The sequence below is a fragment of the Alexandromys fortis genome, unplaced genomic scaffold, assembly GCF_014885135.2.
Source record: "Alexandromys fortis isolate MF-2015 unplaced genomic scaffold, M_Fortis_MF-2015_v1.1 scaffold_297, whole genome shotgun sequence".
NCBI lineage: Eukaryota > Metazoa > Chordata > Mammalia > Rodentia > Cricetidae > Alexandromys > Alexandromys fortis.
In genome coordinates, this window is record NW_026068220.1 from 674,998 (window position 1) to 697,838 (window position 22,841).

Genomic DNA, 22,841 nt, shown 5'->3' on the forward strand with positions numbered 1-22,841 from the left:
GCACTCAAGTACACCTAAGAATCCACACCTCCCATCCCTGGTTTTATTGTGTGGAAGCACATAGAGTCTCCCGAACTGTTTTCACATAGTGCCTGCAGCTCTCCTTGGTAGACACTCATATATTCTAAGCATCTCTAACATCCTGGAATCCCCATTGGCACTTTGGATTCACGTTCACAGTTGCAGAATGAACTCCTCTGGGCTTCCCATTGGGAATCCAAACCTGGTCCACAGTGACAAGACTTATCTTCTTCTCTCTGAAACTCTGGTGAACAATCTGATGGCCCTATAACTTTTTTATTCTATATCCTGACAAATGCAAGATTTTGTAAATGATCAAAAATTTTGAGGCCAGCTCAAGACAAACACTAGATCTTCTTTACAAACATTAGGGAAGCCTCTGTGTTCCTGCATGGTGAACTGAGAACATTTCATTGTGTGATTCCATTTGAAAAGAGCACACTGCAGGTTCTATCTTCACAGGCTTTTTCTTTTCTAAAGAAACTCTTTAAAACAAATATGTTGAGTTACACACCGGAACACTTAATGGGAAGAATCTTGTCCTTACAATATCATTTCTGAATGGGTTCTTCTTTTTAAGACTTTTTAATTTTAATTACATATAGATGTGTGTGGATATGTGCATGTCAGTGCAGGTGTCTGTAGTCACCAGAAGAAAGTGTCAAATTTCCTGCGATCTGCCCAATGTGGGTGCTGGGAACTGAAACTGAGTCCTGAAAAATAGCTCTTAAGTGATGAACCATCTCTCCAGCATAGGGCTGCACGAGATCATCTATATATACGTTATGGTTATTAACTTTATGTTTATGTAGGACTCCTGACAGGTGGAGTGGGAAGATATATCTCTGACTCTTTGACTGCTCATGGGCCCCTCTTCTTCCTACTGGGCTGCCTTGCTCAGCCTTGATATAAGGGTTTGTTCTGTCATGTTCAGTTGATTTCCCTGGGAGATCTGCTCTTTCCTGAAAAAAAAAAAAAAAAAACAGGATCTGAAAGAAAAAGTGGATCTGGGGAAGATAGGGTTGAAGGGGGAGCATGAAGGTGTGAAAATCTACAGTCAGGATGTATTGAAAATAAAAAAAAGATCATTTCTGTCTTTCTTATCAATTATTTTTTCATTTTCTTTTTTCATATTTTTATTTTAAAAATTTACTTTTCATTTTACATACCAACTCCAGTTCCCTCTCCCTCCCCTTCTCCCACCTCCCTACCTCCCCCTTCTTTCCACCTTCCATCCACTCCTCAGGGTGGGTAAAGACTTTCTTGGGAAGTCAACAAAGTCTGGCATACCAACTTGAGGCAAGACCAAGCCCTTGCCTCTCCCCCTCATCCCATATCAAGGCTGAGCAAGGTATTCTGTTAAAGTATTTGTATAGGGTGGACTACTCATGGACTCCTCCAATCCCCTTCTAGCATGCCTGTCAGTGTTGTCTTTGTTTGGCTCATATTTAGGCAATCACATTGGTGAGGCTTTATGGGTGTAGTTTCTGGCATTCTTAGGAGACAAAGCCTCACAGCAAACTGCCTGATCCTCTGATTCTTTTCCATCTTTCCTCCCCACTCTTCCTCAATGATCTATGAACCTTAAGTGAATAAGTTGTATTGTAGATCTATGTTTGGGAACTAGTTAATGCAAAAAGTGGATGTGAATTTGAAAATGAACAGGGAGAGGAATGTGAGTAGACTTGGAAAAGACTGAGGTAATGATGTTGTTACTTTGATGTTATTATCATTTATATATATATATATATATATATATATATATATATATAGTCTTAAAAATAAAATAATTGAGAAAAGCAAACACAAAAGATGCCAATTCTGTTGTCCTGGTACACAGTTTCACTTTGGGTCCTATTTCATTCCTGTCTACAATAAATTTATGAATACCTGTGTTATTATTTAAATTCATTTGTACTCTTCTTTTCACTAAAATACATTTTTAAAAAACTCTTTATGTTGTGTTTTTTTTTATTTTGATTTTTACTGTAAGTCTGGCTAAATGTGATATAATAGTTTTAAATAATATGTGCAAAGTAAGTAGTTCATTGCTTTTAAATTCAGCAGCACTAATTTTTAAGACACTATTTAGCAGATTGTATCCAGATTCTTATAGTTAGAATTTATCATCCAGGAGATAAATAGTCTTTTTTTTTTGCCTCTGAAGACTCATTAGCAAAGTCTTTGTGCCTAAGTTTTATCAGTTGTCTGTCTCTGTCACGTTTACCAGCCCACTAAATACTACTTTATTCATTCTGGAGCTTCTCTAGCCTGAAACTCCAAATTCTTCCATATTTTTTGGAAAACTAATTCTAAATCTCTATGGCCCACATGGTTTTGTTTACCCTGACAATATTCTTATTTTTATACTTTTTTGTATTTTGTATTGTAATTTCTATATTAGTTTATTTTCTCATTTATGATTGAAGGAACTCATTGCAGCAAAAATTCATGCTGACTCCCATTGCCATAAAGCATGCAAAGTTCAAGGCAGAAGGGTATAGCTGGGAGCAGCTTCAATTCCTGGTAGATCAAAAAAATCATTAAACCAGAAGCAGGAGTAAGTTATAAATACAAATTCAAGGACTGGTCAAACTGTCTATCTTTGCCTGGCATGCCTTTGCTCAGAAATGTTCTACAACTTTTTAAAACATCAGCTAGAGACTATGTATTGAAACACATAACTCTGTACAGGACAGACAGGTGCAAGGATAGATAGATAGATAGATAGATAGATAGATAGATAGATAGATTGATAGATAGATAGATGATAGATAGATACATAGATAGATAGATACATAGATAGATACATAGATACATAGATAGATAGATACGTAGATACATAGATACATAGATAGATGATAAATAGATAAATAATGGACAGCAGACAGGTAGAAGGATAAATGGATGATAGATAGATAGATAGATAGATAGATAGATAGATAGAGAAAGATAGATAGATAGATAGATAGATAGATAGATAGATAAATGATAAAGGATAGACAGATAATAGGTACATGATAAATAGACCTAGTTATATATTTTAGTTAGATATATAGGAAGTAGATAGTATAATAGAGATCTATGGTAAACAGATTTATGATAGATATAATCTAGATGGTAGGTAGATGCAGTTCATAGCAGATGACAGAGAGATAGATAATAAATCAAAACTTTCATTTAATTCATTTTTTTATTTGTCAACTCAACTCCAAATATCAGAATAAGTTTTAAAATATGATACCTGCATAAAATATAATTACTCATATTTTCATATTTAGGGATATAATGAATACACTAAAATTAAAGTTTCAGTTTTAGATATCAGAAATAGTAACATAAGCCATATTTAAAAAATGTGTTGATACAGCTGCAGAAACAAGCCTTGGGAAGATAAAAGCCAGTGTTCTGGAAGACATGGCACCTTGACTATGAAACTGGATTTCTTATGAGAGAGTAGAACAAAGCCTGCCAGAGATTACACATAACTAAGTGATTACAGCCTGTTTCTTCATCTGACTGCAACTGTTTCATCATGAAGCTACTATGAAATGACCTGGGTGTGTGCCTCTGTCTTGGATCACTCAGGGACTGTGACACTCCAAACAATTACATACCATAGAATAAAAGGAAGGACACTATTACTGGTACAGTAGAAAAGGAGAAGGAATAATGACTATTTCTTAAGAACCAAATTCTAGGAATAAAATTCAATTAAATTAAGCTGTGCTCTCTTTAAATTGTAATTATATTGTGATACATACAGTTTATATAAACATTTTCACTCAGAGCTGCTAGACATAATTTAAATTGCCTTTGAATTACTCTCATTCATTTTGCTAGAATTTCTTCAGCCTTACGCATTTCTAGTCACTCTATGATTCTATACTTTTCTTTAGCTTTATTTTGTTTCTATTTTAAGTATAAGTCATAAAAAAGCTGAAAGAAAATGACAAACAATAATTAGTTGATCGCAAAATACCTACTATCTTTCAAAGACTCAATTAGGAATATGCTTTCCTCTGGAGACTGCACTCTGATGTATAATAGAATGTATTATAGATGATTAATAGAGCCACAGGAGAAGGCTATGGTTCCCATGAAGTCTGATGGGAACAGAAGACATTTTCCAAATACGTTCTACAGAGTTTTTAAATTTTTATCTTTAGATTTTATTTTACTTTGCATGTATGAAATCTGTCCTTGCATATATCTACATGTACCACATTCATGACTGCTAAATACCCTGCACACAGGGTTATAGATGGTTGTAAGACACCATGCACGTGCTGCGAATCAAACCTGGGTCCTCTGAAAGAGCAACAAGTGCTGTCACCTTCTCCAGCCCTTTACAGATTTATAACCTGTAAATTTTATTTATGAAGCATATATTGATAAGGCCTAGGAATACAATATATGTCCTAGGAACAACAAATGTAGACATGTGGGACGCTGTGCATGTAGACATTGACAGAGGCTGAGAAACATTGGCAAGTAACTTCATTACTGCTTTTACAGTTATAACTGCTGTACACGGAAATAAAATTGTTATTCAGTTATCTGTTTGCTCAACTAAAAGACACTATTGGAAACCCATGGGGAAATTAGATGTAATATAATTTAATGCATTTCTTTATGTTTTTCAGCTCTTTTCCTCATTGTGATGGTCAGGGACAGTCACTTTCAGTATTAATGTCTGTTTTAGCCTCTTTAAATCTGTGTCTTCATTTCATCTGTGAGTTGGAGGTGATGGGAAGAAGGTGGTGTGTACACTCCTGATTTTTCCTGAAACAAATACGTGTTTGGCTTTTGTTAAGGATGTGTTTCTTTGACTGGATAGATGGCTCCAAGTTAGGAGTATAACTGAGCTTGAGGGCTTGAGATTGATCCTTTGGACCCACATGATTGCTCCTAACCATCTGTGGCTCAAGTTTCCAGGGATCTCAATGTTCCTTTCAGACTGTTCAGGTACCAGTTGTGCATGTGATACATGGGCACACGTGTTTTGTATTGAATCAAGTTACCAGATGACTGATTGCGTAGATATCATAATGATAAAAACAGCATGTTTTACTCTTCACATCCCCAAAGGAAATTACCCCAGAGCAGAGATTGGGACCATTTGTTATCTGCTATCTTCTAAGTGTATCAAAGACATTGATGAGAGTGTAAGAGTATTATTCTTTATTTTATTTTATTTTTATTGCTTTATAAATAATATCATTCAAAACTTCCACTTCCATCCTCGCACTCCCCCACTCACCCTCTCCCATCCCCTCCAGTCCTAAGAGAAGGCAGGGTACCCTGTCTATCTTAAACAGGTAAGATTTTTAATTTGCCCTAAAGTCACTGAATCAAAAAAGGCACACAATAAAATATTTCTTTACAGCCCCCAATGAAAAGAAAAAAAATATTTATAGGAAAAAATGTTTTCATACTTGAGATGAAACAATATAAACTCAAAATGTACAGGTAAGGGTTAGCTCTATCACTCATCTTTTAAAAGTTTATATGAGTAACTGGTCAAAGCCAACAGGGTATCTCTCTCGAAGTGTTATCTATATGGATTCCAAGTAAAGTGTTATCTATATGGATTCCAAGTAGACCACATAGTTACATACTATATTGGAATGTCCTCACAAGGCTCTGTCACAGAACAGGTAACAGAGAAAACCCCAGAGCCCTTAATTTCAAACAAAAAGGAAACAAGTGGGGTTGAAGAAACTGTTCAAACTTCATTTTAGTTCCTGGCGACTTGAAGTTTCTCCCTTGTCCTCTACCACCTGGGAATAAATCCTCCTCTACTTCCAAAGTCTTATGGCTTGTGCTAGCAAACTTCCCTATTCCTCCTTGACCCCCTACCTCAGCCTCCAAAACCTCCTCTTCCTCTACCTAGACAACCAAAGTCACCTTCACCCTTATGTCTGGCCAGTCTCATGTTTGTCTCCATCTTCTGTAGCCTCCTTGGCAGCTTTTGTGTCTTCCCCACTATTGAACTCCACAAAGTCAAACTCTTTGGATGAACCAGTTTCCCAATCAGTGACTATTCTTGTTTGAACAGAACCCTTAAATGATACTTTAAAGGTCTCTTTAGGGGCATCTTCTGACAGACCTTTGACAAACAGAGGTTTGGGTGGCTGACTTCTTACAATAGGCAATAGGTTCCTTGTAACTCCATTCTGATTCTTTTGCCCTTAATTTCCAATTTTTTTTTTCCAAAAGTTTATAGATTCTTTAGCATCTTCAAATGAAGCAAATTCTATAAATGTGTGCCCTTTAAATTTGCTCTTTGAGTTATGGGCACTTTGATAAAAGTTGCTTACTCAAGTACTTCCTGAAGAGTGTCTTTTGTTGTACCGTCAAAAAGGTTACATCAACCAAAGTTTCTGATTCACCCCTCCAAGTGCTACTCTTCCCATCTCTCTCTTGCCTTTGTCCTTTCTCCCATCTAAGTACTAACCAAGCCTGATCCTGCTTAGCTTCCGAGATCAGACAAGATCAGGTGCGTTCAAGGTGGTATGGTCATAGAAGCCTTTGTGGTAAAGTGAAACATATTTCCCATCAATTTCTGCCCCCTACTTTTCTTCATAGTTTTCCTTTGCATAAGCTTCTGCCTTAAACTCAATATGAACAATACCTCACTCTTCCCATCCTTGCAGACAAATCTGATCTCATGTTATCTTCAAAAACATCTTATAATTCATTTCCAATGATGGTGAAAGAGAGTTTTTTTTTTAATAAATATGAAATGCTTCAGGAATTTGTGTGTTGTCCTTATGCAGGGGCCATGCTAATCTCCTCAGTATTATTCCATTTTTAGTATATGTGCTGCTGAGATGAACATAAGGGTGTCACTGAGAGCTTTTATCTTTTCTGTTCCTTAGAAAGTGCAAAAGGGAGGAGTATATTTATGTCTTTTAAACAAAGTTAGAGGAGAAAAAAATTACAACTCTCAATTCCTTCTAGACTTCAATGAAGTTAAGCTTAGGTATCAAGGGAAATTACTTAATTACTGTTTTCAGCCAAATTAATATTGGAACTGTTAAATGAACTAGAGTGCTTTATTTTCTATGAATTTGCTAATATTCCATAAACTTTATTAGTCTCACTTGCAGTAAACATTCTACCATGTTTATTAAATTTTTTTCAATAATTTTTAGCACACTTTTTTTTTTAATTAAGAAAAGGGAAACAAAAAGTTTCCGCCTCCTCCCAGCCTCCCATTTCCCTCCCCCTCCTCCCACCCTTCTCCCCCTTCCCCCACTCCTCTCCCCCTTCCTCTCCAGTCCAAAGAGCAGGCAGGGTTCCCTGCCCTGTGGAAAGTCCAAGGTCCTCCTCACTCCGTCCATGTCTAGGAAGGTGAACATCCAAACTGGCTAGGCTCCCACCAAGCCAGAACATGAAGTAGGATCAAAACCCCGTGCCATTGTCCTTGGCTTCTCATCAGCCCTCATTGTTCGCCATGATCAGAGAGTCCGGTTTTATCCCATGCTTTTTCGGTCACAGTCCAGCTGGCCGTGGTGAGCTCCCAGTAGATCAGCCCCACTGTCTCAGTGGGTGGGTGCACCCCTCGTGGTCCTGACATCCTTGTTCATGTTCTCCCTCCTTCCGCTCTTGTGAGAATGCTTTCTTATGAAGGAGTGCAGTTATCTGTAGACATCAATGGGGGGACCAAATAGAATAACTGAAGATCCTGGCTGGGTTTCTTGTACTCTGCAGAGATTCTGTTCCACTCTTGGGCTTCTTGGAACCCAGAAGTTAAAATCTTCAAATATTTCTCCTATGTGGCCCATTGCAACCAAAGCTTTAAACTCAGGAAATCGCACTTATGACTTTGATAGATTTATGAGAACAGCATTATATTTAAGTGAGTTGTGCCTAAGAAACTCATGCCCAAACTTCTTAGTGGACAACCATGAACCTTCCCATAGTGAGTTACACGTTACTCGTACCTGTCTTTCAGCCAGGGTATTTTTCTCTCTTAGTGTTCCTAATGATATGAATGTTATAATGATATTTCAGTTCCCTGAGGTAAACAGCTTGCTCTTTGAAAGAATAGAAATCATGTAACCTTCTAGGTATCTTCTGTAATATTGCAAGGTATTTTCTGTCCAGTTGAGAAAACATATGTTTATTATATCTTGAACAACCTGGGGATTAATATAAAGAAGAAGGGCAAGATTCCTGTCTTTTGAGAAATGGAAATCCATAAGTAAAAGCTTAGTACTTGAGAAATGTGCATATGCAATGGGAAAATTCCATTAGGCCTCACAAATGTAAAAATTTAACAAATTATTGTTCTTAATTTCAAAAAAAAGGATTGTAAGGCACCTTTTAAAGATGTATTGTATAATAATGTCTATTTTCTTTTTTAGAGTGTGAAGATGAATTGTATTTTATATCATATAATCACATAAATTCATGTCTGTGTGAAAACCTATTTCTCTTATTGTTAATAATATGTATTTTTTTCTTTTTTTCTGTGTATCTCTCTCCAGTCACAGAAAAGTTCTCCAGGAAACCATGAGCGCTCCCAAGTTCAGTCAACAAAGGAAGAGACGAGGAGAACCTCTGTGTGTGGTCCTCAAGATGTAAGAATAACCTAAAGTGGTTTGGAAAGGACCCAACATTTGGGAGTGGTAGCTCACACCATCATGAAATGTTCTCTGTTGTGGGGGGAGTCTTTTTTCTAAGCTCTATAGCTTTCCATGTGATGGCATAGGTGTTGCCTAAACAGCATCAGGTAGATACTCTTCTTGATTTTATAGTCAGATTCTGCTGTGCAACCCGTGGTGCCGCACCAAACCCACATCATTCTTACAACAAAAAGATAGACAGCAATCACAGCATTAAAGCAGAACAAGGAAGCAAACAAAAAGATTCCATAGTATTCACCACCTAAGAAAAGCTAATGTGCTCTTATAGAACAAGATATCAGACAAAGAGAGATCCTCCACTTTCATATGATAAACAGATAGGAAACTGAACTGTTGGAGGATGGTGAAGGGAAGAGGGATCCCTCTTAATAAATGCAATAAAAAATAAAACATCAACCCTTGAATTCTGTTAGGATGAAGGTTTTAGATTTATTGTGATGGCTCTAACAAATAATATTTTTGTTAACCAGATTCAGATACAGGCTCTAATCCAAATAGAAATTATATATTGAGACTACACATGGCTGAAGGAAATTAGTCAATATTTAAAGTAAATAAGTAAGATGGAAAACCAAATAAATTGGTACTTGTATTTCTTTTCTGCTAGATCCCAACATGCATTTTTTGGGAAAAAAAAAAAAAAAAAAACATCAGGTTGTAACTATGACTCAGTGATTAAAAGCACCGACTGCTCTTCCAGTCAACCTGGGTTCTATTTCAGTACCCTCTTGGCAGCTTACAACTGTCTGTGACTCCAGTTCCAGGGGACTTAAGACCCATGGCAAAACACTGATGCACATGATATAAAAAAAAAAAATAAGTAAATTTAAAAAGTTTTTTTTCAAAATGTTTGCTACTGTATCTTTGTTTATAGAAACATATATCTAAACTATAGAATTTAGGATATGAAGCTGATCAGGAGTGGAAATCAACAGTCTGCAATTGACTTCCCTAGAGTCCAGAAGACGATGTGTCGGAAAGGATGCCTTTGCAGTGGTCTGGAGTAAGGGTAGATCTTAGCCCATCAGAGGGAATTTTCACAAACAGAAAATATGCCAGAGCACTGTGGATGCAGTATAGACCACAGCAAGTGGTGGGAAACTCACCCATAAGTTAATCAGGAACCACAAAGTAAGGACTTGGATTCCCTCATTGGAGAGTTTAGTTTCAATTATACAATGTTTTCACATGTTTGTCAACTGATAAACTAGACAAGTATCATTTGTAGGAAGGTATTTATCTTTTATATGACAAGTTCAAAAGCTCTGCTTTGTTCATTGATTTTCTGAGCATCATTTTGGCTTATCTTCTTACAAAAAGTTGGACCTGTCAAAATTGTGGCTGTGTTTGTGTGCGTGTCTCTGTGCGTGTGTTATTATCCCCTTCCTACTACTGGATTTCTCTTTCATAAGCTTCTCTCCCTTTGGCAGTTCCTATCACCATGTCCTTTTCTGGCACTGTCTTCACTGGTACAAACGTGAATACTGTCTCCAGCCTACTTCAGTAGCCTTATGTTGAGGGAGGGCTCACTTGTTTGCCCCCTCCCCCCCGGCTGCTCAGTCCCAAAATAACCACACAGAAACTGTATTCATTAAACCACTGCTTGGCCAATTAGCTTTACCTTCTAATAATTGGCTAACTCTTATATCTTAATTTAACCTGTTTCTATTAATCTATGTATCACCACGTGGCTGTGGCTAATGTTTCGGCATGTCTTACTCTGGCAGCATCTCTCTGACTCTGCCTTTCTTTTTCCCAGCATTCAGTCCAGTCCCTTCTCCTACCTAATTTCTGCCCTATCAATGGGCCAATGCAGTTTCTTTGTTCATTAATGTTAATCACAGCACACAGAGGGGACTCCCACATCCGCCTTACTTTAGTACACATTGGTGTTTGGTGTCTCAACCTTCCAGAAGCTGTAATTCCTACTCTAGAGAGTGCTCAGTCAGAGCTACAAACCCAGAGAAAATGTAAACTAGGCAAATGCTTCAGGTATTAAAAAGTGGTACTGTGTGATTATCCATTTTCAAGTTTTGGATCAGAGGTTCTAATCTGTGACTTCAGAATGCATCACTTAGAGAACACTTAGAAAGATGGTTGCACAGGACTGAGCAGAAATGTTACCTCAGCGTTTCCACTGTGGGATCTGCACAACTGATGTGTTCATTTCATATACTTCAGGAATTCTGTGCTTTTTACAGTGGCTTTCAATAGAAATAATTACAAAATTATCTGGGGACATTAGTCACATTTTGAACAACTACTTGGAGTATTCTAAATCAATAAAGCTGGGGGATTTTGTAAAAGCTTTCGTTGTGCCTGATGACTGTTATGTAGGAAGCTTAGCAATTACTGAGATCAATGTAATCTTATTGGAGCCTCACAGTCCTTAATTACATGCCTTAATTACATGCATCCAGCTACGTATATGTGTGCATGCTCATTCATATACACTATATTAAATTATCATATAATAAATGTCAAATTCTGGAAATAGATTCCTGAACTCATTATCAAGTTCATATAAAATGTACCACCACTACTACAGGAGCTTACAGAGGAATTACCATTATAGTATCTAACTAGAACAATAGAAGAAAAAGATAACTTGTTATTGGAAATACCGTGGAGCTACGCTTTTTCTCAACCATTGTTCTTTAAACTGTATTCCATGAGCTACGCCTATTTAGTGTCCTCTGTGTTGAGTGTAATCCGGTCACCCAGATGCAAAGCCTGGGTACCGTTTACCATAGCACTGAGGTTTACTCCTTTCCACATGCTCACATGTGGGGACGCTACATTTCTGATGCTTTCCCATTAGCCAAATGAGTATTGGAGGACCACTGCACCCACGGGAATTATTCTCCAGTACAACTGCCTAAATTCATAGTAACAGCACCCTACCTGGGTAAGCACTGTGAAAATGTTACAGTCATTACAGTCTAGCAATGTGAAAATACTTTCAGCATCATTGTACATTCAGATAGAGTCAAGCTCCTCTCCTGTTTCTTTCATAGAATATATAAACTGACAGAAAAGAGAATTTAATTTAAATGATTACTTTAAAAAACATAAGAATTACTTTGTTTCCTTGTATTCCAACATTTAGGCTTTCAATTCCTGATGAGCCTTCTCTTTTATTCTTTATTTGGTTATTCAGTCAAGTATCATAAATGTCACATTTTTTATGCAATGGCTACCTTTTATACATCAAATATTTATTCCCTTTATCAAAAGCTAATTGATGAAAAGTATGAGTTAATTTTTCTGCTTTCCATATTGCTTTGTATTATATATGTCTATTGTTTATGTTCCTCCAAAGTATCTTTTTATTACTTCATATAACTGTAACTATGATTAATATTCATTATTTTTGAGATTATAATATATTTATAATATAATTATATCTCCTTTCTCCAATCTCACTTATAAATCCCTCCATGCTCTCTTTCGAATATGCATATATATTCCTACATACATAAATACAATCTGCTCAGTCTGTAATGTTATTTGCATGTAAAGCTTCAGGGTTTACCATTTGGTATTACATAACCAGTTTGTGTGCTCAACCCTAAGGAAGTACTAAATTATCTTAGTACCTATATCTTTACATAAGTTCTGAATAGGAGATTAAAATCCTGAAACTTTGCCATCACATTGTAATGCCAAATGGATTATTCTGAGCCTATTGCAAAGTCTTGCGATTTATATGATCAGCCCAATTATTTCAATAATCCTGCCTGCTATCATTTTGATAGAGATTGTATCTATAGACCATATTCAGGGCAAATGTCATCTTCATAACTATTATTTCAACTCACTGATTGTTTCTATAACTATGTTCAAATTTCCAAATGAAATTATTTATGATCTTAGAATTGCATTAATTCTGAGGTGAGAAAACCTAAAATCTGCCCTTAAAAGACCTCATATTCTGTAATTTTCAGTAAGTGGCTTTATTTGTTATTGATTCACTGTAACAGAGATAGGTAGAGTTGGTTAAAATACCAAAGAGAGAATAAAGTTTCAGTCAAATATTAACAATGAGATTCTAATCAAAGGTCTTTGAAACATAATTCACAGTTAAAGTGCGTAGCTATGTGGGATCGGGAAATGAAAACTCACATTCTGGAGTGAGGGTAGGAGTGAGGTATTGAGGGGAGAAATCCTCATGATCCCTTGCACTCTAGAGAGAAGTGGGGGAGACACATGCAGTTTCCCAGTGTGTCATTAGGGATTGGTTGTGTGAGTGGTTGCTGCTGATCACAGCTCACACTGTACAGCACAGCACAGAATACAGAAATCAAAACCTGCCTCTGAGTATTACCAGTGCTGTTCTTCAGATTGACTTTAGCAGGTGGCTTCTTTTCAATAGAGGATATAGCAATAATTTTCTAGTTTCCATATGGCCAAACATCCCTGTATAAGGTGCCCAGGATCCAGTTCATCTAGAAGAAGATTCCTAAAATGTATTATATTTGAGTAGATCCAGTCAGAATGTCTCTGTCAATGTTTTGTCCTAAACACTGAGAACCTCTGAAGCTGATTTCGGGCATTTTTCTTTACTTTTAAAATAATTTCAATTAGAGGATAATATTTTTAAAAAATGGATAAAACTGAGCCAGCAAAGCTGGATTTCTCTCCATCTCATTTTCCCAAGGCCATACTTACTTTCCCAAGGTAAGTAGCATACCAAGGATTACAGACATTTTGCATTTTGTTTTCATGTGTGATGTGGGAGTATCATAAATCAATCTGTTGATTTCACTGGTCAATTAATAAAGAAACTGCTTGGCCTGATAGGTTAGAACATAGGTGGGTAGAGTAAACAGAAGAGAATGCTGGGAGGAAGTGAGGCAGATGCAATGCCTCTCCTCTCCAGGGCAGACGCAATGAAGCTCCAGCCCAAGATGGACGTATGCTAGAATATTTTTGGAGGGTCACCACCTCGTAGTGCTACACACATTAATGGGGGTGGGTTTATAAGGATGTGGGAGTTGGCCAGTAGGAGGCTGGAGCTAATGGGCCAAGCAGTATTTATATGAATACAGTTTGTGTGTTGTTATTTTGGGGCATAAGCTAGCCAGGCAGACGGGAGCCAGGCAGCATTTCTGCTCCTTCTACACATGTGTAGATTGGGATAAATATGGAAATAGAAGATTACATGTATGATCAAACATACTGAGACATGGCTGGTATTATTTCTCGGGAAACCAAACTTTAGAACTCTCTCCAATCTAGCCTCTTCAACTCAGTCCTGTACTGCCACAGCTCACATGATCCCAAAGATTAGTGGTTTACACATATCTGCTTGGCACTGTTGTGTAACTAGCAATAAGATTTCCTTTCATAGTTTCAGTTTACATATTCTGCAGAGGTAAGCAAACATTTCCTTATCATTTTCTTTCTTTTTTCCATTATTTATTAAACTTCCATACTTTCCTACAATCATTATTTTGCTTTCTTTCTTTTTTTCTGTTAGCCTGTGTCTTTTTATTTTTTTTATTTTTACTTAAAAATAAAATTTCCACTGCCCCCCTCCTCCCATTTTCCTCCCCTACCCTAGCCCCTCCCCCAATCCCCTTCCCCCTTATTTTCCAGTCCAAAGAGCAGTCAGGGTTCCCTGCCCTGTGGAAGTCCAAGGTCCTCCCCCCTCCATTCAGGTCTAGGAAGGTGAGCATCCAAACAGACTAGGCTCCCCCAAAGCCAGTTTTGCTTTCTTTCTTATGAATTATCAAAAACTTCTCCCCATTTATTCTATTTTGTTTTGATTCTTTTGGAAACATGATTTCTCTACATATCCTCTGCTGACTTAGAATTCACCATGTAGCCCCAAATGATATCAAACTCACAATAATTCTCCTGTGGCAGCCCAGAAGTCCTGAGAGTATAGACTCTAGCCACTGTGCATGACTAACTCATACATTTCTATGGTAAATATCATTAAACCTGTTCTTTGTACATTTTACATTTGGAAACTCAGCCAGTCTATGACCCCAAATCTACATTATTTCTCCCAGGAAGTACAATTCAGTACTACATAGTGCCTCCCCAATTTTTTTAACCCTTGTTAATTTCCTTAAGGAAAAAAAGAACACACTATGCAATTATTTTCTCACAATGTCAAGATTAATATTAATCTTTAATTTATTATTGGAACTGTGCACCCCACAGAATTTTGTTGACACATACGAAGGTATCAAGTGCTAATCTGCCTCCCATATTGACACTACTTTATAATTGGTTGTTAAAACTCAATCTTCTCCCTGGTTAGTTTTTCCTTACTTCTTTGGCAATTAAGAGTCCTTCAGGAAATGTAAATACTTCATTATGGTCTTTAACTTTGAATGATGTGTTTAAAAAGTAAACCATTGTGCAGTAGCAAATATAATGTATGGTGTATGAAAATTACATTCTCAGGTATACTCAATTTTGTAATCTTCCATTAACTACCCTCTAGGCCTTGCTGGGGATGGTTAAAGGTAACAATATGTGGAAAGCTGACTGATAGCTTGACAGACATATATGCACATCTCCTGTTCTGGGATTCTGCTCAAGTCAATGGAGATGGTTTTTTATCCTGAATCTCACTTCCGTCTCCTGCAACTTGCTCTTTGCCCTTCATCCCTTGTGGTATCCCTTTGAACATTTGGTAGTAGCTCTACTTCTACCCTTTTTGCATTTTTTGGATAGATTGTTAGTACTTCTCACTTAAAGGAGAATCAATTTTACACAAGTATTTTTAGGAATTATACAAGGCAGTTAATTAAAGCCTTTGCTCTTTGGGCTGACGGGGGGGGTGCTTGATTGGGGGAGGGGGGGGGAAAGGGGAGGCGGCAGTGGGGAAGAGACAGAAATCTTTAATAAATAAATAAATCCTTCATCCAAGGAACTTCCAGCATTACAGCAGCAATGAAAATGATAACCATGAGGGTAAATGTTCTAGGCACACATATACACATGTGCACATACATTTTGAAGCACATAAATGCACACATGGGGCTCACATATATAATAATTGAATGCTGATTGAAAATAAAACATCTTTTTTTTTTTTTTAAACAGGGTTTATCAGTGTAGCCCTGGATGCCCTGGAACCTGGAACTAGCTCTTGTAGACTAGTCTGGCCTCAAACTCACTGAGATTCAACTACCTCTGCCTCCCCAGGGATGGAATTAAAAACATGCTCCACAACCACCTTATGAAACATCATTTTTAAATTTTGAAGATTTGTAATCCATTTGAGCTAGTCTCATGAAGAATTACAGGAAACATAGTACCAGCAATAACTCCAAATATTGTTGGGATATGATACACAGAATCAGTGTGGCAGATATTTGCTGTGCTTCTGTGTGTAAATAGTCAAGATAAAAAAAAATCTATGCATAGACAACAGCAGGAATCATAAAACAATGCAAAAGAAAATAAAAACAATGCATCTTCATATACATGATCCCGAGTCATGACATGCATGGCAGACTCCCACTGAAGAAAGAGGATCATAATGACTGTATAACTGAGAACCCATTCCACAGGATAAGTTTTATGAAATACAGTTTATACATCAGACATTTACCACACAGAGAATGTTTCTGTCTGTGAGGTGTCATTAGAAACAGAAGCATGGAGAAGCAAAGAACATAGAATGGAATTTTCTCTTAGTAAGGACCAGATTCCTCATAAATGTTACTGTTTGACCTGTGAGATTCTCCTCTGTATATTGCAAATACCATTGGTTAATAAAGAAACTATTAGGCCTGAGCAGGGCAGAATATAGGTAGGCAGGGAATAGCCTATAGTGAATGCTAGGAGAAAGAAGGCAGAATCAAGGAGAAGCCATGGAGTCACCACCAGAGACAGACATGCTGAGACTTTGCCGGTAAGCCACAACTATGTGGCGATACACAGATTAATGGAGATGGGTTAGTTTAGTATATAAGAGTTAGCCAGAAACATGCTTAAGCTATTAGTCAAACAGTATTGCAAGTAATATAGTTTCTGAATGGTTATTTTGGGTCTGAGCAACTGGGAACAAACATGCAGCCTTCTACTACACGACTTTCACAGTTTCTGTGGCATCATCTACTCAAGAGTATTTTAAATGACAAAATGAAGTTAAATGCATCCCTGACTTATGTTTTTCCCCTAGGAAAGAAACTGCTTTATTGAATATCAAGAGATGTCCACTGTCCATTTATAAAACTCTTAGTCTCTGTTTTATGTGTGGAAAAGACTAAAGGAAGTCAACATGTGGAACACTGGCATACTCCACCTTAATATCGGTTTAGAATCTGAGAAAAAGGAGAAGAGGAAAGAGCAAGTGGACAAAGAGAGGAAGAGGGTAAAGGAGGGAAGCAGTCAGTGTCTTAGCATTCATTAAGACAGAATGAAAGCTAACTGGAGCTGTTTCCGTTGACAACAGCTTCCTTTGCTCACATCTCATAGAGCTAAAAAGGGAACACCTGGTTTCTTGCTTTATAAAATGCAGGGTTATTTTAGTTATGGAAATATTGCCTTTTTAAAACATACTGAGGTGTTTTGCCAGACATATTTATGATAACATAATTGAAATTCCTTCCTGCATTACAATATTTAAAGATTTTTATTTTTATTTGCAAGTTCATGTGGGAGTATGGGTGTATTTGTGTATGCATGTTTATGAGTGTGTGTGCATATACGTCTCCATGTATGCATGTGTTTTGGTATGTATGTGTGTGAGTGGGGGGTTAGGTGTGTGAGAGAGAGAGGGGGAGGAAGAGAGAGACTGTGTGTATGAGAGATAGAGGTAGAGAGATAGATAGAGATAGAGGGAGAGAGAGAGAAAAAGAGAAAGAGAGTGAAAGAAAGAGAGAGACTTCTGTGCACACATTGGCAAAGGTTAGAAGAGGTCATTGGATTTCCTGGAGCAAGTGTAATAAGTAAGTATCAGTTTCCCTAACATGGGTACTTGTAATTGAATGCTGATTTCCTGAAAGAGCAGCAAATGCCCTTAACTGCTGACGAATCTCTCTCTAGCCCCCTGCCTGAATACTGATGCCCCTGCAAGCACACTTACCACTGATGAGTAATTTAAGTGTGAGAGTCCAAATGCATCACAGATATCACATTTCTTTAATCTTTTTCTTCTTTTGGCTAATTTTCCCTTAGAACCCAGCTTATTAGTAGCCAGTGGTAGAGAGAAAGAAGCTCTTGTGAGGTAAAGATGATTGAACACTTGCCAGCTCTTGGTTGAGAGAAATTTGCTTTTAGTTTTTATTATGCATTGAATTGATAGAAACCTTTGAATGAGAGTCAACCGCAATGAATTCTCTATCACTTTTATTTGTTTAATTTAAGTAAGCTGACCTGTTTTAATTGTTCTATAGGAGGGTAGTCCTTGCTTGGTGAAGCATGAGGAGGGTCCCCAAAGAAACCTCACTGCAGAATCAGAGCCTGCAACACAGGTATTACCTTGTTAGTCTGCTTGATTTTTATTATATACAGAAAGTCCTTCTAGTACCCTCCGGATTGCAGGGCAGTTCTTCTTTATTTTGTTTAACATTAATTTATTTTGTGTGCATGGGGTGAGGAGGGTGCCATGGCTCTTATGTGGAGGCCAAGGTCTAATTTGAGGGTTTCTCCTTTCTCTTTTCATCATGTGAGTTTCAGGAATTAAACTCACCTCACTAAGCTTGGTAGCAAGCACATTTACCTATGAGCCACTTTAAAAGATATGGAGACCTTATAGATTGTCTAAAAAAAATGTGTCTAGTTCCTTCATCTGGACACTAGAACCTTGCTTGTCTGCTCTGCCTACTAGTACATATTTTAGTGTACCTACATGAGGCCCTGCAAAGATAAAGGACAGATTCCCCCTCCTCCTCTAAGTGCCAACCAAGAAAGTAAAGGAAATTAAACAGAGAATTTTTTTAAGAAGTGCCTATAATTCTTATGAGAAGAAACCTATTAAAGATGATTGGGAACTGGAGTAGGTGCAAAAAGTAGTCAAATTCCTCAAAAATAATTAGAAAGTTTACCTGCAAAGCTTAATTATGAAAATATAATATCAATGTTCAGGAATTTTCTAGAGTTAGCTGAATTTACATTGGATGGTTTGGTCAATTTTCTCATGGTATTTTGAAGAACTGTACTAGTTGCAAACCCAGTATTTGCATTTGGTAAAAATCTGAGTATTTGTTTTGTTTGTGGCTACCTTGTGGTCTAACTGCTATTTGGTTACTTTGTTGGACTTCTGATGCTGTACTAGTGCAATTCTGAATTTTTGTCATACACAAGCCATTTTGTATACTCCTAATTGTCTTTTCTGTATTGTTTGGCAGGAATTGCAAATGTCTCCTTGTCCTGAATGTGAGGAGAAAACAGACCCAGAGAAACAACCAGCTGGTTTTGATGGTACTCCAGCTAGAGAAGAAAAAATACTGTAAAACTGGAGGCACGGAGTCTGGAGCTTCTCTTTCCTGCCATCTAATGTTTCTAGAGTACAGGCTTGATGGGAACACCATGTTTCTAAAGCATGCAACATTTTTCAAAATTTTATGTAACTTTATAAAGTGGACTACACAATTTCCAAAAGTTTCCAGACCAATTGTGAACTTTAGCAATAATGGAATGGAAAGGGTTTCTTCACTTATATATATATCTAATTGTCCTCCTTAAAATTACCCATCTAAACTGATCCCTTTGGAGCTAAAACACAACCTAAACATTTCTTGGTCTTTGTGTGGTTATGTAGTGCTTCTGAAGTCTGGTTGCTAACATCAGCTATAGGATGCTCAAATTTAAGTCCTTGGTCTCTGTAAATCCAAATTGCAAACATATGAAGGTTTTGGTCCACAGTGGCTGCCTGGAGTAATTTCTCCAAAGTTGGAATTTGAAGACAAGAATACATTATTTTAAATATTTATTGCTTGATTCCTTACATTGACTTAATAACCATTTGATATAAATTATGTCCAGTTAATTCTGCCAATAATAGGTTAGTTATTAAAATTCATTAGTTAGATTTTATATGATATACATACAGAGTTTTGGTTTTTTGTTGTTTTTGTAGAATGAATGATAGATATCTTTAATACTATTTTTTAAATTTAAGGCATTTTTATGCATGTATGCTGACTTTGTTTCAAGATGTAAATCAAGGTGTCTGAAGGGTCAGTATTATTTTTTTCTGATTTTAGATGATAAAATGTAAGGTGGGAAAAATTCTGAAATAGTACAGGCAAGGTGTCCAAAGTTATTTTAGAATGGACATTTGATGAATAAAAAATATGACGGAATCATTTTAGAAAAGCAATGGGGTTTTAGCTTGAAGATAGGATTCTATGAGAATATTACTAATTGAAAAAGCCAGACTCATCATAATTAGAGCATAACTCAGAATCAAGAAAACGATATATAAATGATAACCTACTCAAGATCCCACTTGGCAGATAAAAATAAACCACCAGATGAAGTCAGGGAGTCCACACTGACTGAGTGAGTGCATTCACTCCTGTTGTATAAACACATTTTGAAAGTTCAGAAAAAAAATGATAAAACCATTAGCAGAGAAAGGAACATCACCATACATAATTCTACATGCAGAGTAGTTTTGTAGATTTTATCAGTATTTTCACTCTCTTAAAAACAAAAATACATAATTCTACAAGTGGCCCATGAATCTTTAGATGAACTGACCAAGATGAAATATACAATCAGGAGGCTAAATTTCTACTCATTGCATCTCTTGTTCCATCCCACTCCACCCCAGTTTCATCAAATATTAGCTTTTATTGATAGAATAATGGGCTTATAGTTTTCTATTTCTTTTTCCTTTTTAAGAAAAATCTCATATGTGTCAAGTTAGACTCACTTACTACAAAGTAGAGGGTGGCCTTGAACCCTGTATCCTCCTACCTCCACCTCTCAAGTGCTGGAGTTTCAGCGACTCAGCACCACTATAGTAATGGAAAGAAAATGGCTTCGGTTTTAACTTAGGATTGCTTTTCATCTCCTGTCTAGGACACTAACATCCCTCCTCATCTCTGTGGGATGTTAGTTACATGTTCTGCCTAGCATGCAGGTTGTGAAATCCCTGACCCCTTGGAGGAATAACAAGTTTGAGCAACCTTGTTTTTCAGTTGTATATCTCCTTTGCTTTGACTTCCTGTTCTAGAATGTCATAATATAATAAGTTTGCTTTTCTTATCTCTTGGAATAATAAGACAGCCTTAAGTCAAATGGTAAAACTTCCTCCGAAAATGTGTGTGATCACTTGTACCTACAAGTTGTCTCAGTGTATCTGTCAAAGTACTCACTCCCATATTTGAAAGAAACACCTTAAGAATAGGAAGGTTTTTTTTGTAACAATTTTTAAGGAACACTGTGAAAGCTCTTTTAATAACTTGATAGGGTTGCTTTTAGTATGATTTGTGGCTATTCTTTAATGTGTTTTGTCTCTCTTTGCCCTTTCCCTTGCTTTGAGACTGGACCACAGATGTTTAAACTATTTTCCCTACCCATGTGGGTACTTTATAGAAGAGATGCCCATCTCCTACTCTTCTGAACTATCACCATTATGCTAGACATTATTTTGAATATGACTATTTAAACACTGGTCATTATCAAATGGAAAAAATATTATCCAATATATTGACAATACATGGCGTGATTCTGTTAAATATCTTGCAAGGTTAAGTGAAAAAATACAACTTTAGATTTCACATCTAGCATTAAATCACTGTTGAGGACTCCCCCCCCCTTCCGTACTTTCTAATGGAATACTATATTTAATGAGTCCTTCCACAACTAAGAACAATTTTCTCTATTTTATTTTATAACATAATAATTCAATTTAAAGTGTGAATCAAACACATTCATTTGTAAATTAGAAAACTTTTTGAATTTTGTCTTTCTTTGTATGTACATAAATTATGTTGATTAAACTAGTGCCTAAGACCTGTGAGTCCTGAATGAGCACTGACTGTGTCTGTTGAATAGGACATGCCCAGAAAAGTCCAGTGTCAGTCACTCATCTGGAGAAAGATTTTCTTCACAGTTTCAAATATCTGAACACTGAAAATACCAGCGTCTGACTTTGCTTTTGTCTTTGAGGAGAGAATCAGCAAGCACTGCTGCTTTACTCCCCATGCTGTTTTGTCAAACACACCAAATTACAAGCTCAATCCAGTTTTCTTTACTGTTGTTTTGTTTTTCATGGAGCAGACGTTTGCTGCCTTAGACGGACAAGGTGTCTAGCTGGACTGAAATTAAATCTGTGAATTTGCTACAAGGGAATCTTTTATTTTTATAGCTCAGGTAATGCAATTAGCACTAACTGCACCAGAGGCGAGAATAATAATTGACACACTAAAGTAGGGAGAGCTGGCAGAGTAATGAACATGATGCTTGTTTAAATAGGGGACTGTACTGTTGCAAGGTCTATATCCCCAACCTATGTATTCATCTGGACTGTGTCACGTAATATTAGTGGTCAAGTATTGAAAAATAAAAAAGTGCTGGAAAGTAGCCTATTTTTCTCCAATAAAAATTTGTTACAAAGCTGATAATGTATTTTACCTTGTGCAAATGGAGTGGAAAAGCAAACACTGGTCTGCCATTGCCGAAAAGAACCCGATGGCTCCTTTGAAATGTTATAGTTTCTTTAATTTCTTCAATGATTCCCCAGAAAGATTCTGTGCTATTTGGAGCATTTAAAAAGTTGTATCCATGATGTTGGGACTTAGACTTTCTAAAGCACTATTAATATTTATTATTGTTGTTTACATTTAATTGACAGTGGCTACATATGGTAAACAGGGACAATTTGGTGCTCAGTGCAGCCACCAAATGAGGAATGATTACCACAAACTTCATAGATAATACTCATGTGTTTTCTAAGAATTAACTCCAAAGCCTAACGTGATGGGAATGATCAAGAGAAAGAATAAGGAACACATACGGCCATGAAACAATCAAACACAGTCTTTGACTGCAGGCAAAGCTACATTTTGTTTTTGGGTTTCTCTTTTCTTTATCCTGCTACTCTCTGCCTATTTCTGAAATAACAATTTGTGACCTGCATTTATGGTTTAAGTCAGGGAGGCTGTAGAGTAACTTTCAGGTCAATGTGGTAAGCAGATGACACACCATTTAGTGATAGGGATATCTTCCAAGATGTGAATT

General features: G+C 36.8%; 1 protein-coding gene and 1 non-coding gene across 2 annotated transcripts in view; one reads left to right on the forward strand and one right to left on the reverse strand.

Moving 5' to 3' along the window:
* Positions 1-22,140, forward strand: part of Luzp2 (leucine zipper protein 2) — a 196,701-nt gene extending 174,561 nt beyond the window's left edge. Inside the window, exons 9-11 of the mRNA XM_050130544.1 lie at positions 8,520-8,612; positions 18,044-18,121; positions 18,998-22,140. Of these exons, the coding sequence (XP_049986501.1) occupies positions 8,520-8,612; positions 18,044-18,121; positions 18,998-19,102 (276 nt within the window). The 3' untranslated portion in view covers positions 19,103-22,140. The remainder of the gene's footprint in view (positions 1-8,519; positions 8,613-18,043; positions 18,122-18,997) is intronic.
* On the reverse strand, positions 6,759-6,865 carry LOC126493536 (U6 spliceosomal RNA). The gene has a single exon (XR_007589821.1). It is a non-coding gene; the product is annotated as a U6 spliceosomal RNA (small nuclear RNA).
* Positions 22,141-22,841: the final 701 nt, after the last annotated feature.